This window comes from Lynx rufus, unplaced genomic scaffold (assembly GCF_022079265.1).
Source record: "Lynx rufus isolate CCGP_SWC_20201006 ecotype Redwood Valley unplaced genomic scaffold, mLynRuf1.p SCAF_1, whole genome shotgun sequence".
NCBI classification, from domain to species: domain Eukaryota; kingdom Metazoa; phylum Chordata; class Mammalia; order Carnivora; family Felidae; genus Lynx; species Lynx rufus.
Genome location: NW_025814823.1, coordinates 144,250,913 through 144,268,337, shown reverse-complemented (window position 1 = coordinate 144,268,337; position 17,425 = coordinate 144,250,913). Strand labels below are relative to the sequence as shown.

The 17,425-nt window shown below is 35.7% G+C and overlaps 1 protein-coding gene across 4 annotated transcripts in view; it reads right to left on the bottom strand.

The window, feature by feature from the left end:
- ZFYVE16 (zinc finger FYVE-type containing 16) overlaps window positions 1–17,425 on the bottom strand; it is a 53,546-nt gene that overhangs the window by 21,558 nt on the left and 14,563 nt on the right. For 3 of the 4 annotated variants that reach the window (XM_047088503.1, XM_047088497.1, XM_047088507.1), the window contains exons 3-10: window positions 15,008–17,253; window positions 13,431–13,527; window positions 10,427–10,588; window positions 7,192–7,334; window positions 4,506–4,881; window positions 3,155–3,277; window positions 2,294–2,449; window positions 1,502–1,726 (exon numbers count right to left, since the gene is read on the bottom strand). In XM_047088503.1, coding sequence (XP_046944459.1) covers window positions 1,502–1,726; window positions 2,294–2,449; window positions 3,155–3,277; window positions 4,506–4,881; window positions 7,192–7,334; window positions 10,427–10,588; window positions 13,431–13,527; window positions 15,008–17,253 — 3,528 coding nt within the window. Of the gene's footprint in view, window positions 1–1,501; window positions 1,727–2,293; window positions 2,450–3,154; window positions 3,278–4,505; window positions 4,882–7,191; window positions 7,335–10,426; window positions 10,589–13,419; window positions 13,528–15,007; window positions 17,254–17,425 lie in introns of those variants that run through there. The other variant, XM_047088508.1, reaches the window with a different exon arrangement.

Here is a 17,425-nt window from a genome sequence, read left to right as displayed (position 1 = left end):
AATTTTCCATACATCCATTTTCTCTAACACACACACACACACACACACACACACACACACACACACACACACAGTACTTCCAAGTTCATGCCTAAAGAGGCATGGTGTCCATGGATACCATGCCTCTTTATATATAAAATCCAGCAATACATAAAGAACTCAGAAAACAACTAAAACTAATTAACTTCTATGTATGTACAGGTTTCTCCCTCATCCAAGTTTGCTTTAATACCACTTTGCTTTTACAAAAGACCTATGTGACTTCCTGTTTTCACTATGAAACAGATTTTTGTGCTTATGAAATGGTGATAGCTTCTTTCCTTTATGCCATTTTGGCTTTAAAAAGGTTTTATAGGAATGTTCTACTTTCAGGTAGCAGGAAAAACCTGTATAACTGATGATTTTTATCCTCATCATCACTAAACAGCTATCATAGCTTTAGGGCTCCAACCCCTGTGATCTTTTGATAAGTCCCACAAGGTGCTCCATGATTTTGCTTCTTTGAGCATGAGAAAAACAGATTTAGTATCTATAAGTGATACTAACCAAAACACTGGCCAAAGTTATATATTATATGTTCCATAACGACTTAAGGTTATATATTGACCTAACTTCTCATAAAAATAGCATTCAAATATTTATATCAGCGACAAAATATCAGGCTGAATGTATGAAATAACTGACACAGAATTAAATTTCTTAAGCTCTGTAGTTTATACAATAAAAAACCTGAAATAAAATTTAGTTACTTTTTACATAATAGCATCACATGTTTAAATCCTAAATGGTAAAGACCTCCCCCTAAAATCAAACAGCATAATAAATTTGCCAAAGAGGGAGATTTATATCTCACTGAATTTGCCCATCTTGAAATATTTTATAAATTTTATAAACCCCCTACATTTAATTTTCCTCCAAGAAAATACCTATTTTAATTAAATTAGAATCAAATACCTAAAATTTCATTAGATACACTTTGCATGCAATAAATAATTTCTTGAAAAAAGTCAGGGATGAAGGGTGGGAATTCAAAAAGTTTAACACCAGAAATTATTTCAACTTAGAAATAACCATATACATAAACCCAGACCATTATTTCATAATCTTTCATGTTTGGTTTTATGATGTACACAAATTTAGAGGGGAAATCATTTACCTTCTTAAAATGTAGGAAACGTAACAAAATGTACTCCCTACGGTATATGCTTTTAAGAAAACTTTTCAATGTTTTCTATGTTTTGTTCTAAAATTTAAAACCAAATTTTTTTTAAGGTAAGTTAATATAGCTATCAACATCTAAAACTTCATGATATACCAAGGTTGTCTAGACAGTTCATTTGGTAGTAGAGAAAGGCTGTTTTGGAATTTTAAAAAAATATCAAAACAAAAGTAGTCCCCTTAAATCCATTAAAAAATTGATTTTAATGATATCACTGAAATTCTTATTTTACATTTAGTACATATGAACCTATGTGATTTAACTTATTATCCTAAAACTTACCTTTATATTCTGCACCCAGTCTCAACATTAAACGCATAGGAAAAACCTTTGCCCAGGGAATCTCTAGCTTCTGGATAAGAATTCCACAAAGAAAAGGATTACTTGGTAATAGGAGATCATCAAGTTTCTGAAAAGTAGGTGTAATAAACAGAAATCCTCCATGATCCTTGCTACTGAGAAAACTCTCAGTAAAAGTAATATTGTCCAAGTTTTCTATGTATTTTCCTAGAAATAAAATCATTAATAAGAAGATTTTTAAATTGTTCTGAGAGGCATTCTAAGTTTGAATGTTGCAGTATAAACTTTCTTAAATAAAAGCAATGTAGATTTTTTTTTCTTATTTCCACTCTTGAAGCATCATCAATTGAGTAACTTATGTGTACAAAGCTCAGTTATTCCTGGAGACTGAGAATTGTGAACAAAATTTTGAAAATGTTTCTAACCACAGGTGGTTTAAAATTTTTCTCTGCACTGCATGACCAAGTGAAAATTCTTATCTCCCCCAATCCTACACAGATAGCAAGAAAACAATATAGACATATATAAAAAAATGAAGAAGGCAAATATATTTCCATTTTTTTAATTTTAAAAAACTGTTTAAAGACACTAATTACATAAAATGCTAGATTTAAGGTGAGTGAAAATGATGAAAATTGAAAATGACTGAAAATGACTGAAAGCAATCTCTTCACAAAATAAATCTTTAGCACAGTTAGCATAGCCAAAAGCATAAATGCCTTTAATTAATTTATCCATCCCCTGGTCTGAACAGTTCAAAATAAAATGCTATACCTTTTAGAGCATCCTTATAGATGGTGATAAATAGTTTGAAGATGTCGGTCGGAATAGCATCTTCATTTGGCAAACATAATAATAGAATAATTATTTCTGCCTGTCCCAAGCCATGCAATCCATTGGTTGAGAAGTACCAATATTTGTCTGAGGAATCTTAAGTGATAAAAGCATACAACTATAAATGTCAACTTCTTTTAACCACAGAAACTAATGTAGTTGTCCTTTGCATGAAGCACAACTTTTCAAATTCCTTATTTTCCCAAAGTTCTCCTCACAAAAAAACACTTTAAATTATATAAGATTAATGTAAAAGAAAGGATGAAAGATTATCTTATACAGTCAATTAATAAATAACACTAAAATAAAAAATAAAATAAAAGATGCACTAATATGCTGAAATATAGTGGGTAAGAATCAAGCAAGTTTGTTTCAGAGAATGAAAATCTGAGAGATGCATTAAGTACTGAGGATTATTTACTTCCTTACTTTTAATTAGGTCACATGTCACTTACTTTAAAACTGTCTTTATTGCTACTAAATCAAGATTCTTATTTAATTACCAAATTTCAATTCATCTAAAAGCTATATGAAACACAGTCAATTATATCATTAATATCAAAATATAGCTCAGCTAAGAGCCCATAAGCTTAACCTAGGACTGACTGAAAGACACTAGTAGAAATCTTTAAGCTTTCATTTCAAGTTCCACTGAATATAAATCTAAAAAATCTATATTCCTTTGTGGCTAAAAATTCAATACCCAATGCTTACTTTCTATAGTTGCCAGTCAAAATTCAATTAATTAACTTCAGAAATTCTGCATACCAATTAGGCAAAGAAAGATTAATCATTACTTACAAAATACTAACTTGACATTCACGAGTAGATTAGCATTTAAGACAAATGTAACAGGACGAAAACTTTTGCTTTCAAGAAGCAAAATGATTTGCTCATGAGACGGGTGTTCTTCTATTACAGGCACTAAATCATGAAAGTAACATATTCGTTAGAATATAACTTCCCGTTAAATATGCTTGCAATAAAAACAAAAAAACACATTTAGAAATCCTTCAATAGCTTGATCAAACTTAGTAACAAAAGCAAACCCATTTCATAAAAATCAGTCAATGCCCTGGACAACTATTATGTACTCATTCTTTTCTATTTACATGAAGATCTTAATGCTATAATACATATAAGCCCTGACACAGTATATTATATATGTAGTATATATGCAAATACATTGATTACACAGCATATTTATGCAATTTTAAAACACACATTTTTGTAAAGTGGATTCCAGACTGCCAGCCACTCTATTTATAAATTCTGAAATTTACAACTCTTAAAAGTACAACTTTATAACTCTCAAATTGTACATACTGCTTGCTGCCATATGCCCTATGTCAGTGACCAAGTGTCAAAAAACATCTTGATACCATCAACAGGAAAACAAGCAAAGTATAGGACTTAAGATATTTCTGCCACTACAGGCAGGTTCATGAAATAGCTCCTACTGACAGAACAGAGATCCTAAGCTTTATTCCCCTATATTATGATGCACAGAACATAATCATTTCATGTTGCAGGATGCAGCATAATGCCTGGAGTGACAAGGATGTATCCTAGGGAACTACTCTGAGTTGGGAGCTAGCCACAGAAACTCCAGCTTGAAAAAGACCTTAGAGATCGTACAGGTTCTCTTCTTTTACACAGGAAACTGAAGCCCATAGAGATTAAATAACATGCTTCAAGTCATAGATGTATTAAGTAGCAAATGAGGAACTAAAGTTCCTAGTTTGTTGTCCAATCCAATACTCTCTTCTTTGTGTGCTATGCTCCTTTAAAGAAAAATGATATGGGGGGAGGGGGGCAGAGGAAAAAATAACAAAACCCTAACACAATGGAAATATTTTCAGGACTAAAAATCAATGAGTTTCCCTGTTGAACTAAACCTTTGCCTCATTCTAAATTAGGGACTCAAGATGTCATAAATGAATCATATCCATTCAACTCAAAAGTTCAGATCTTTTTAGAATTTGTTTTCACGTAACAAGACTTTTTGTAAACTTAAGATACCAAGCCATATTTCAGTACATATTTCAACCAAATTGTCTAAGCCTAAAAAGTATATTTTATACATCACAAAATTCACCAGTACATTCTTTCAAAAAAAACCCCTTTAAAATTTAAGTAACTGCTATCCTACCTGATCCCTTTTCTCCAGATGCAACCATAAGAGGGGGCAAACTGTCCTCATCATTAGGTAGAAGACTAATCTTATTGCAAACATTCTTGTCAATATCACACAGTAACCTATAATCCGAAGTACTAGCAACAGGTAAATTGCTGTGAACTAAGACATCAGTAGGAGTAGGTGGTCCCTCAATTTCTGCAAAAACATCATCATTTAGTGTAAAAGAACAAGAAGTAGGTAACCCCTCAGTTCCTGTGTTTATAGGCAGTTTTTCCACAGATGGAACCTGAGAAATAGGACTCCGAATTATGTCACTTGTAATCTCTCCTATCTCATTGTTTGCTTTCTCCACTGCAGTAGAATGGGCATGATCCACTGTGTTTACTGTCTGTAAAATATGGAATTAAAAAAAAAACAAAACACATCAGTTCATATTCTCTGTTCAACTGTGAAATGTTAATCGCTATAACCAAAGATACCTTTTTAACAAGAATAAATAAAACCAAAATGAGCTCAGAAATTCTTCAGAAGCCAAATTTGCCAAGAAACAGTACCATTTTGCTTCTTTAAATTCTGAAGAGTAAGACTTAACTTTACTGTATCATATACTCAGTAGGTGTTAATGACTTTAATTTTATAGACTAGAAAAAGGAGGCAAGAAGAACTTCAGGATCCTGTACCATATCACACACTAAGCAAATTTAGTTCAACTAAACTCTCCTGACAATAGCCAAAAAGCCTTGGGTGTGGGGAGGGGACCAAGGGAGAGATCAGGAGGTAAAGCAGGGAGGGGAGTGGTTAGGAAGCAGAGTGGTAGGTATATTCCTCAATAGTAACCACCAATAAACAACATTTCAAGCTGGCTTCAGTAAAGCCCCTTTCTTTTTGAACTGGCCAAAGCTGAGTCATTATTAAATGAGAACCAGTTTGAACTCAAGTAAAACTTACTAGCCTGTTTAGAACTTTTATTTTGTTAAAATATCAATTGAGGGTAGGTGTTAGCTAAGAAACATACTTTGGGTAATTATGGCTATTTGTAAATTCTAGCTCATGAACCCCGACAAAAAAGCATAGGTTTATATGCTATGTGTATTTAAACAGAGTAGGATACATGACAATCTTGTCTATACCCAGGATAAATCAGGTAACTGGCACAGAGTAGATGCTCAATAAATTTGTTTACTGAGTAAAAGCATTCCAATTTCATGTATTAATACTCACTTCTATTAATATTTTGCTACTTTACAATAAGAGTTCTTAGTGGGCTGGGATTCCATCTTACTTATCTTTTATTTAACACCTAGCATATTTGTTTAAATGCAAACATAAATACCACTATCAGATACTTTACTGAATGTATGAAAATCACTAAACACGTATTAGTCTAAATTTAATTACTAAATCTCAGTTCTATTTTGTTACACCAGTGGTTCTTAAAACGTAAGTCAGGGGGGCGCCTGGGTGGCTCAGTCGGTTAAGCGTCCGACATCAGCTCAGGTCATGATCTCATGTTTGTGGGTTCGAGCCCCGCGTCAGGCTCTTTGCTGACAGCTCAGAGCCTGGAGCCTGCTTTGGATTCTGTGTCCCCCACCCTCTCTCTGTTCCTCCCCTGCTTGCACTCTGTCTCTCTAGCTCTCAAAAATAAATAAAGATTAGGAAAATTTTTTTTTTTAATGTGAGTCAGAGATCTCTGAGATCCTCAAGATCCTTTCAGGGAGTCAGTGAGGTCCTAGGATTTTCTTCATATAATTTAACCAAAAGCAACATAACACAACAGACTGAATATGGAAGCAGATGTGAGAATCTTGTATTAAGACAGACATCAAAGAATTTTGCAAAAATATGAAAGTGTCATTCCTCTCACTCAACTTTTATTTTGAAATGTCTATAAAAATACTACTTCTAGGGGCGCCTGGGTGGCGCAGTCGGTTAAGCGTCCGACTTCAGCCAGGTCACGATCTCGCGGTCCGTGAGTTCGAGCCCCGCGTCAGGCTCTGGGCTGATGGCTCGGAGCCTGGAGCCTGTTTCCGATTCTGTGTCTCCCTCTCTCTCTGCCCCTCCCCCGTTCATGCTCTGTCTCTCTGTCCCAAAAATAAATAAAAAACGTTGAAAAAAAAATTAAAAAAAAAATACTACTTCTATTAATATGACAAATTTATTTTTAAATTAACTTTTATATTTTTCACAATTTTAATACAGGAATTATCACTAGGTATAACCCACATAACCTATAGTAGCTCTTTGAAGGTCTAAGTAAGTTTTAAGAGCATAAAGGCATCCTGAGAGCAAAAAGTCTGAGAATCATTACCTTAAACTGACATTAAAAAAGGTAAAATCTGGGGTGCCTGGGTGGCTCAGTCAGTTAAGCACCTGGCTCTTGATTTCTGCTCAGGTCATGATCTCACAGCTTGTGAGACTGAGCCCCATGTTGGGCTCTGCCCTGACAGGGTGGAACTTGCTGAGGGTTCTCTCTCTCCCTATCTCTCTGCTCTTCCTTCTCACATGCATGTTCTCTTTCTCTCTCTCAAAATAAATGTTTTTAAAAAAGGTAAAATCTAAACTATATTCACTACATCATATATTTCTCACTTTAGGAAGCTCACAGTATTAAAAAAATTAGTACTATAATAATCATGCTACAGAATATACTTAAAATAAAATCTTATTAAATCAACAAGTCACTCTTTAGATTCCTTACCAAGGGCATATCAGGCAAGAGAGGACTAACGTCTTCAGGACATCTTTTACTTCCAGATGATAATTTTGTTGTATCTGCAACCTCACCATTGGGCAGTATACCATCTGCGAACCATACTCTCTTCTGTTCTTTGGAGCATAATCCTAGGATCAGTTTATAAAGTAAAGTACTTGAATTTGGTAATATTACAATGATTTAATACTAAATCGGTTGGGAAGTGATTTCAAAAGCTTCTTGCTACCCATTGGCAAGACCTGCCTTCTCAGGATTGCAAAGGCCTAGAGAAATGACCTTTTATGATTCATCTACCCAGAATGGAAGTCTTTTCCTAATTCATAAAAAAGGAAGGAGAACACTGGGAATTACATACTCAGAATAAGTGGACAGGAGAGGTTATATCTTTAGGACACTGGGGGCAGATTTAAAGCCTGTATTACTAAGCATACGTTTCTGAGGAGTGAGCGAAAACTGAATAAAATTTAAAGACCACAGCACAAGGTGGAAAAATGGAGTAGACTGGAGGATGGTAGATAAGCGAAGAAAAACATGGAAAAACAGAAAGAAGTACAAAAAGTCTAAAAAAGGCAACAAGATCACTTGTGCATCAGAGGTCATTTCTTATTTTTAATTTACTTAACAAAAGAAGCATAATAATTTTTGTTCTTACAATGTGGATATTGGATTTTATTAATATTTCCCTCCCAAATTTGGAGAAAATAATTAGCTATCAGCATAAATATATGTTCTCTTTTATTACAAAGCATCCACAGATGGAGGTTATGAAAAAAGCTGCCAGATGGTTTTAGAATATAAAAATCAAAAGATTGACATCTACCTTCTAGAACATAATACAGATAACACTGAGAAAACTGGCATCACACATAACTTTTGCATTATGGATAGACATTCTAAATAAGGTATCTTTCGGGGGCGCCTGGGGTCTCAGTCAGTTAAGCATCTGACTTCAGCTCAGGTCATGATCTCAGGATTTGTGAGTTTGAGCCTCACACCAGGCTCTGTGCTGACAGCTCAAAACCTGAAGCCTGCTTCAGATTCTGTCTCCCTCTCTCTTTGCCCTTTCCCCACTTGCACTCTGTCTCTGTCTCAGAAATAAATAAATGTTAAAAAAAATTTAAATATGGTATCTTTCATGTATCTGCAATACTTTTATAATTTAATAATTTAGGATGTCAAGATAAGACAATATGTAAATATTTTTTAAAAAATTTTTTTAATGTTTATTTATTTGTGAGAGAGAGAGACAGAGTGTGAGCGGGGGAGGGGCAGAGAGAGAGGGAGACACAGAATCGGAAGCAGGCTCCAGGCTCTGTCAGCACAGAGCCCGATGCGGGGCTCGAACTCATGAACCATGGGATCATGACCTGAGGCAAAGTCAGACGCTTAACCGACTGAGCCACCCAGGCGCCCCTAGAATATGTAAATATTTTTAAAGTATATTTATTCATTTTAGAGCTATAACATACAACCATATATTCTGAATCTTATTTAAATTATAATGACAAATGGAAAACAGCTGTATTAAGAGATAAACTGAGGGGCGCCTGGATGGCTCAGTCGGTTAAGCATCCAAACCTCCAACTAAGCATCCAACGGCTCAGGTCATAATCTCATAGTGAGTTCAAGCCCTGCATTGGGCTCTGTGCTGACAGCTCAGAGCCTGGCGCCTGCTTCAGATTCTGTACCTCCCTCTCTCTCTCTGTCCCTCCCCTCCTCACACTCTGTCCCTCTCTCTCTCCAAAATAAATAGACATTTAAAAAAAATTTTTTAAAAAGTATACTTAAAATTAAAAAGATAAACTGAAATCCAAAATAATTATCAGAAGTATCTGAATCTGCCTTTAACTGACATTTACACTTATCTTCTAGCAAGTTAGAGGCTAATAGTTTACGTTTAAAAATGTACACAGAATGGGGCGCCTGGGTGGCGCAATCGGTTAAGCGTCCGACATCAGCCAGGTCACGATCTCGCGGTCCATGAGTTCGAGCCCCGCGTCGGGCTCTGGGCTGATGGCTCGGAGCCTGGAGCCTGTTTCCGATTCTGTGTCTCCCTCTCTCTCTGCCCCTCCCCTGTTCATGCTCTGTCTCTCTCTGTCCCAAAAATAAATAAAAAACGTTGAAAAAAAAAATTTAAAAAAAAAATTAAAAAAAATAAAAATAAAAAATGTACACAGACTGGGTCACCTGGGTGGCTCAGTCGTTGAGCGTCCAACTTCGGCTCAGGTCATGATCTCACAGTTCATGAGTCTGAGCCCCGCATTGGGCTCTGTGCTGACAGCTCAGAGCCTGGAGGTGCTTCAGATTCTGTGTCTCCCTCTCTCTCTGCCCCTACCCCACTCATTCTCTCTCATTCTCTCTCTCTCTCTCTCATAAACATTTTTAAAAAATGTACACAGGCTTTACTGAAGACCCTAAACTACAACAGCTGTAAAAAAAAAGACCAGAGAACCCAAAGATTTTTAAATAGGTTTTAAAAACATTTTTATTGTAGTAAAATATACATTTAAAAACAGATTTTTGAAGAAAGGGAGATGTGCCAGTTACTTACTTGTCTCTCAAACCCAAGCCCACCCTTCTATATAAGGTGCTCTTTGATGCCAGGCTAAAGTCTGGAAAGTGCAACTCCCAGACCCCCTTGCTGGTTGGCTCTGACCATGTTCTGCCAATAGTGTTGGTGGGAGACTGGAAGGCGGGAAGAGAAGGAATTCTGTTTCCAATTCCTTCCAGGATCCTTACAGCAGCAGTACCACCAGATACACGTGCATGCCATGCAATTTTCAGTACTCTTAATATCAAGCCTGGATCACTCCTTTGCTCAACTGAACACCAATTGTATGAGAGCCCTTGATGGTTCCAGGATTTGCCACTTGGTGCTCCCCCCGAAATCACAATACCAGCCACATAGTACCCCAAGCCCTGAATCCCAGTTCTGAGAACCAAACACCTCCTGGTACTCCTGCACTGAGTTCTAGAATACTGCCTTTCACCGTTCATTACCCCAACCCTATGGGTAGTGGTTGTTTCCTGCAGTTAGCAATCTCTGAGTCACTTGAGCATGCCATTTTTGCTCTTCCAGCCTTCTAACACATATACCTACCAGTTCCCTGTACTAAATTTCTTCTGATATCTAGTCTAGTCCTCGCTAGACTCTATCAAACTAGAAAAATTCCATTAAAAATTATCTTTAGTCTAAGACACAGCATTTTCTTCTAATTACCTTCAACACTTGGTTGTTTAAGTGCTGAGATCGGTAAAGTTGTAGGTGAAGGTATACTGGATGTTTGACTCTCCTGAAGAGGCTGGATGTTGGCACATTCATCAGAATGATTAGATTTAAGATTAGAACCAGTTGGACTCATCATCCTTTCGAATGCCTGAGCTATAAAGGGGAAAAATATTAAAATATTAAAATATTTTTGAACTTCAAAGTAAATTATGATAAATTATCTATTTTTTCAAGTTGTGAGGAGAAAGAACTCAATGGCTAAGCAAGAAAAAGAAGTGGCACTTGGCAAAGACAATGACCTTACTCCAGCTGGCAGCACCCTACTTCACTATAAGTTACCAATTGTCTCAATATTCTATTTAGCATATGTTTGATATCTACTAAAGGAAATAACTGCTATTTAATATGACTGTCTTGGTTTTTGTCCTTGTTACCCCTACAGTCTGTTTTTGACACAGTTCAGTGTGATTCTTTTAAGACATAAATCCTATCACATCATTCCTGTTTAAAATACTTTAATTGGTTCCCAACTGGAGTGAAAATCCCAGTTGTTACAGTGGCTCAGAAGACCCTACACAGTCTACATCCCTACCTCCTCTGTCTTCCCACTTAGCTCTCTGACCTCATCTCTCACTACGATCCCACTTGCTCATTATGATCCAGCCACCAGGCCTCCTTGTTCTTCAACAAGTCAAATAAGCACTCTCCTAGCTTAGAGTCTTGGCTCTTATTCTCTCTGCCTGGAATGTTCTTCCACAAATACTCACTTTATTCTCAGCTTTATTCTCTCACTTTAAGTCTCTGCTCTCATGTCATATCATAAAGCCTTATTCTGCCCAACATTAAAAAACACTACTTTTTGTTACCAATCCGGTACTATCCATCCCTCTTATAATCTTTTATTTTCATTGTTACCAATCCGGTACTATCCTTCCCTCTTATAATCTTTTATTTTCATTTAGGATATTATCGCCATCTGATATTCTCTTTCCTAACTATCCATCTCTCCCCACATTCCTAAGCTCCATGAGGTCATAAGTTCCATGAGAACAGGAAATATATTCTTTCACAGCTAGAGCTCCAAAATGCAAAATATTGCTTGAATGTTGGTGAATGACTTTTTATCCAAATAACATAGAACAGGCACTGAGAGCTCTCCCTTCAGCATTTCTCCAAACCAATCTGCTAGATATGTTGCCACTGCTACAGTCATCTTCCTCAAAGGCCACTGAATGACAGCACTCTCATGAATCAGCTTCCCCTCACCAAATAAAATCCAAACATCTTACTCTGAGTTTTGAATAATGTCCAACTTGCCCCAAATCTACCTAATGGCACTCACATGCAGGCTTCCTTGAAACTTACACAGTCTCAGCACAGCTTCCTCATTCCATAATCTCTATTTAAACTATCTTTTCTTCTTAATCCTTTATGGAATCTAACAACCCTTCTTGAGCCATCTTTCTCATCTTATTTAATAACATTATTTTAAATGGTCACTTCTACCATCTTCAACCCTAAAGTTGATATTAAAATAACTTGTGTTTGTTTTCTTGTGGTGTATAGATTAATGTTAAATAGAACTGTGAGAATATATTCTAGAAGGTATCATACAGAATAAATAAAACAGATAACTAAATAACCAAATTCATTCCAAGATATTTTCTTTGAGAAACCAAAGCATGATCCCAAAATCCTACTGAGTCTCTTTAATGACTGCATCTTTTCTCCTGGTACCTTACAGTCAAAATGTTTGAATGTTCACCTAAAACTCTGACATGTCAACTCAAATAATGTTTCAAATATTAGTGGCTATTTTATTTTTTTTCAAGTTGGGAGAGAGAATTATGTGGGAGCCTGAATTCTATTCCTGAATTCTAGCAGGCTGTCTGGCCAGCAGCACCAGCAGTCTTCTGGGGCTACTGAAACAGCATGGGAAAAAAACCAAAACAACTATAAAGTCTTAAACTAACCTCTTCATAAACAATGTTGGTAATATGGAAATATAAAAAGTTCACACTCTGTTATCTTCCAGAGCAAGGGCAACAACTGGGAGTAAAGTAGCTTACCTCAGGCTAATAGACTCCCATCAGAGCTTTTTGGAAAACTGATGAAAAATTTTATCTTCATTCAAAAGAGAAAAACAAATTATTATCAGGTATTTATTCTCCTGGCTAACAGGGGAAGCAGTACCTGAGCTAAAAGCACAGGCCTGGTATTGAAAAGTCCCAAGTCATATTTGCTGGGAATTAAACTGTCAACAAATCTTTCAAAATGCCAAGAAGTACTCAAAAGAGCAAATGTGTATTTGAGGGAAAAAGCACAATACAACACACACACACACACACACACACACACACACACACACACACACTGTGAGAACACAAGTAAGACTACCAAGACTATTGCTGATAATGGTAGCTAAGCTAGGGAGCCAGAAACAATGGGAAATTCATAAACAAAATTCTAAAATTGAGAAGGGAAAAAAATATGAGACAAAAATGTGCTAATACTGTGACAGTTCTATGAATTTATATATAAAATCATAAATATTACTACCTTATTTTTTATTCCCATCTTAGATTATAATTTTCTAAAGGATGGGAACAATTATCTTGCCTTATGCTATTAGTGTGTAACACTAAATACTATTCAACAGTAACTATTCTATAAAAATTTAGATTAAGATGATAAGGATGACAATGATGTTGACAAAACAAATAGGCAGATGAAATGCAGCATTTAGGGACTTGGTACCTGTTAAAAGTTAATGAACTGCCACTCCAGAAACTGCTTCCTTTCCGGATTGGTAGTATTAATTGTGAGAGTAGAACAAAAAGAAGAGAAACCAAGCCGTGGGATGGCCCACCTAAGCCAGATAAGTCAACACTAGGTCCTCGCCTTAAGAAAATAAAGAAGTTTTTCTTTGTCACAATCCAATTGTTTTTAAGATATATTCAATTACTGGAAGAAAATATGTCAAGTTAATACTCACCTTTACTTATAGACTCAAAGCAGACTACACATACTCTTGCTTCCTTTTCTAGATATTGCAGTTTACACTTCCTATTACAACAGACACCACAAAAGACCTATAAAGAATAAAATATCGAATTTGGTTTTGTGTCAAGCATGTTTATACCTACAGGAGGCAGGGAGAGAGGAGGCCCAAAATCTAATTAACCAAACACCATTTTTTTGATGATATAAATAATTTTTCTAATCTCCATAATCATAGTTATTAAAATAATTATTTTTTATTTGTTTTACTTCAATGAGGTTTCTGCAACTTAAAATCATATCTCTGGAGTGGCTAGGTGGCTCAGTTGGTTAAGCATCGAATTCAGCTCATGTCATGATCTTGTGGTTCATGAGTTTGAGCCCCACATCAGGCTCTGGGCTGACAACTCAGAGCCTAGAGTCTGCTTTGGATTCTCTCTCTCTCTCTCTCTCTCTCTCTGCTCCTCCCCGGCTCTTGCTCTCTCACTCTCTCTCAAAAATAAATAAAACTTTAAAAAAAATTTTTTTAATAATAAAAAAATAAAAATAAAATTGTATCTCTCACAAGGGGAATTCCTTTAAGTCAATTCTGTTCATTGGAAAGGAACAAAATTTTTCTTTAATGAGTAACTTTACAATTTAAAGTTTTCTGTGGTCCTTTATTTACAACTTTTAAAGGTAGAATGTCATTTTTTTCTAAAAGAAAAGAGGGGTGATCTGAGACCAACCCAATACTGAAAATCAGTGCTGAATAAAAAATGCAATGTTGGGGTGCCTGGGTGGCTTAGTCGGTTGAGCATCCAACTTTTGATTTCAGCTCAGGTCACATTGGGGTCTGTGCTGAGCATGGAGCTGTATGGGGTTCTCTCTCTCTCTCTCTCTCTCTCTCCCTCTGCCCCGTCCCCTACTCACTCTCTTTCTCTTTAAAATAAATAAAATGAAAATAAATGAATATAAATAAAAAAATTGAAAGAATTAAATGTTATTTCTATAGGAAACCCTTAGAGTTTATAGTCAATGCAGTCAGAATGCAAACAACGCCAGCTTCAGCATTCTGAACCTTGTGGCAACCAATTTGTTTTTCTTTCTCCCAGTGTTTCCCTAGATAGACTCTCTAACACTAACTGCAAAATGGTCTTGAAATTAAGACTTCAAGGACCCAGGGGGATATAATGAATTTGGGACATCTCAAGTGTAAATGTTAGAGAGATAAAGACACATATTCTTTAGATTTCATAAAAACTAGTAATTAGTATTCCTTATTTCCCAGTATGTAATACTAATGACAATGTGACATTTATTCATTCTCAAGCAATCTATAAAATGAAAGTGTTTTATTTATTTCCACGTAGGTGAAAAATAGTGATTTTAAACTAAAACTTTAAATCATCTATCATTAACATTAAATTTCATTTTATAACATTAATTTATAACATTATAACATTTATGTTATATGTTATGCCCCTCCACCCACTCACTCATACATGTGCACACACTCTCTCTCAAGATAAATAAATGTTAAAAAAAATAAATGTTTCAAAAGAATAAAAAACAAAGATTTTTATAACTTACTTTCCCACATGCTCGGCAGTGGTGTCGCCTTTTCGTAAAAGTAAATTTGACCTGGCAGTTCATACAGTTTGGAGCTTCTGAATCAGGAACCCAAGTAGGTTGTTTTAGGCCCAAAACCAGGCCTTCTTTGCAAGTGTTTACAGGTAGAGATTCTTCACTCACAGTTATAAAAGTGGATCCACCTTCAAAATTACTTTCTATATCAATGTAATTAGAGTTGAAGCTAACCTGAGGATCAGCTGTAGAATCAGTAGTACAAGTGGTTGGAACAATCGTATTTGTTGTGCTGGGTTCGCTTTCAGGGATATTTGGAACATCTGGCTTACCTGGTTCCTTTGAACTCCCTGGTCTTGATGGAATGCTAAACAATTGCTTAGGTCTAGCCCCTCCAACATGAACAGACTGACTATTAATATCAGAGACTGATAATTCATTCATAATCTCAGATTTATTGTTAGGTAACCCTTGTTCATTTGCAATTGTACTTTTTTCCCCTAAAGAAAGGCCACCATTTTCTGTTGTATTTTGTTTATCAACTGTTTCACAAATCACATTAATACCAAGACCTTCCCCAGTAGCTCCTGTTTCAGCATTGAAATATGTATTACTGACATTTCCATCATCTAGGCCTTTCACATCTATCTGATTCATTTCAGATTTTGAGTCATTCACATTTTCTTCAAAGGCTTTTATGTTACTAGTCTGAAGATACTGTTCAGTTAGAAAGGCATCAAGTTCAGCATCACTAATTAGTGTTCCACTTTTCATACCTTCATCAATATTAAAGTAATCTAAGTCTTGCCCATTGATATCAGTGCTTAAAAAAGGGAGACCTTCACAACCATCAGGAAACTCTGGGGCATCAGCACCAGAAAGCTCCAATTGAGATTCTGTAGCTGTAGAAGAATTTGTGTTACCAGGGTAATCCAAAGATTCAACTCTGATTACCATCTGGTTGGACTCTTCCTTTCTATCTCCCACCTTTTCAATTACGTTTTCACATTTTTCCTGTTTCAAATGATCAGTCTCCTTCAATGGTTCCCCACCCAGAATAACACTCTTCTGTATTTCTTCATGGACTGTCACTGTGTCTTGTATGTTATCTTTATGTTCATTCTGTGATAAACAATCACCATGTGCTGTACTTTCAATTAATGATCCACACAAAGACCCAGGTACTGGAAGACAGGTCAATGAGGAATAGATCTCTTCATCTGAAACCTGTAAAGCTGGAGAGGAATCTTGGATTGTATCTTGATTATCTTTAAGACCTATATTTCTTGAGTCTTCTTTTGCAGATTGTTTTACAAATACAGCAGTCCTATCTTCCTGAAAGGAAAAGTCAGGTAATTTGAAATTTTCATCTTTTGAATTTGAGTCATGTAAGTATAAATCTTCATTTTTTGGGACACTGCAGGGCACAGCACTTGTGCAGTCTCCTTCTTTTAAACATTCTGTGGCAGCTATGACTGCCACATCTACTTCATCTTCCACCAAACAGCTATCAGCTTTTAGTAATTCACATGGCTGGTTCTTGTGTTGTAGGTTGTCTTTGGTATCAAACATTTTAGAACTTTGTTGAGTCAAAGCACATGGCATGTTAAAACCATCAACAACTGGTTCTAACTGATTAGAGATCTTTTTATCCTTTAAATTCTCTTTTCCGCTGTAATTACATGAATCTGAAGGTGTTGTATCTACTTTCATACCCAACTCTTCAGCTCCATTAATTTCTCTATTTTGTAATTCAGAGTGGACATCATTCTGTTCTTCTCTGACAGTATTATTATCACGGTCTGTTGAAGAGGCATGAAGAGTTTCTGACACTGAAGATAAATCCAATCCAATCAAAGAATCTGCACTAGACTTAAAATCATCTGGCAATAATTGTTTAATATCTTCTTCACTATTTGTTACATGAACTAAGTTACCCATGTCACTTATCAGGTCACAGACAGGTTTACTACATCGTCCCATATACAGAGGCTGGATTTCATCTGAAGTGCCACTATCCACAGAAGAAAGCAGATCAAGTCCTGTTACATTTTTTTCATTTTGTATAGAAGTTAGTCCCTCAAGTGTTTTGTTCAGAGAAATCTGATTTGTTTCATAGCATGTTTCTGATGAGGCACAACAATTAATGCATTGTTGATCCTTTGGTAGTAGCGAGGAAGCCAACTCTGAAGAAACTGAACAGTGGTTAGAATCATATACATTTTGCACATCTCGGAGATAATCTTGTTCATCTAATTAAAAGAGAGATACAATGTTATTCAGGAGAGCCAAATTAAAATTATCACAAAGATGTTACATTTTCTAAGACTTCTAAACTGAACTTCTATTTAGACCAGAGGTAGACTACTTTCTTACAAACGGTAACAACCTCCAAAAAATTTTTTTAAGATTTTTTTATTTTTG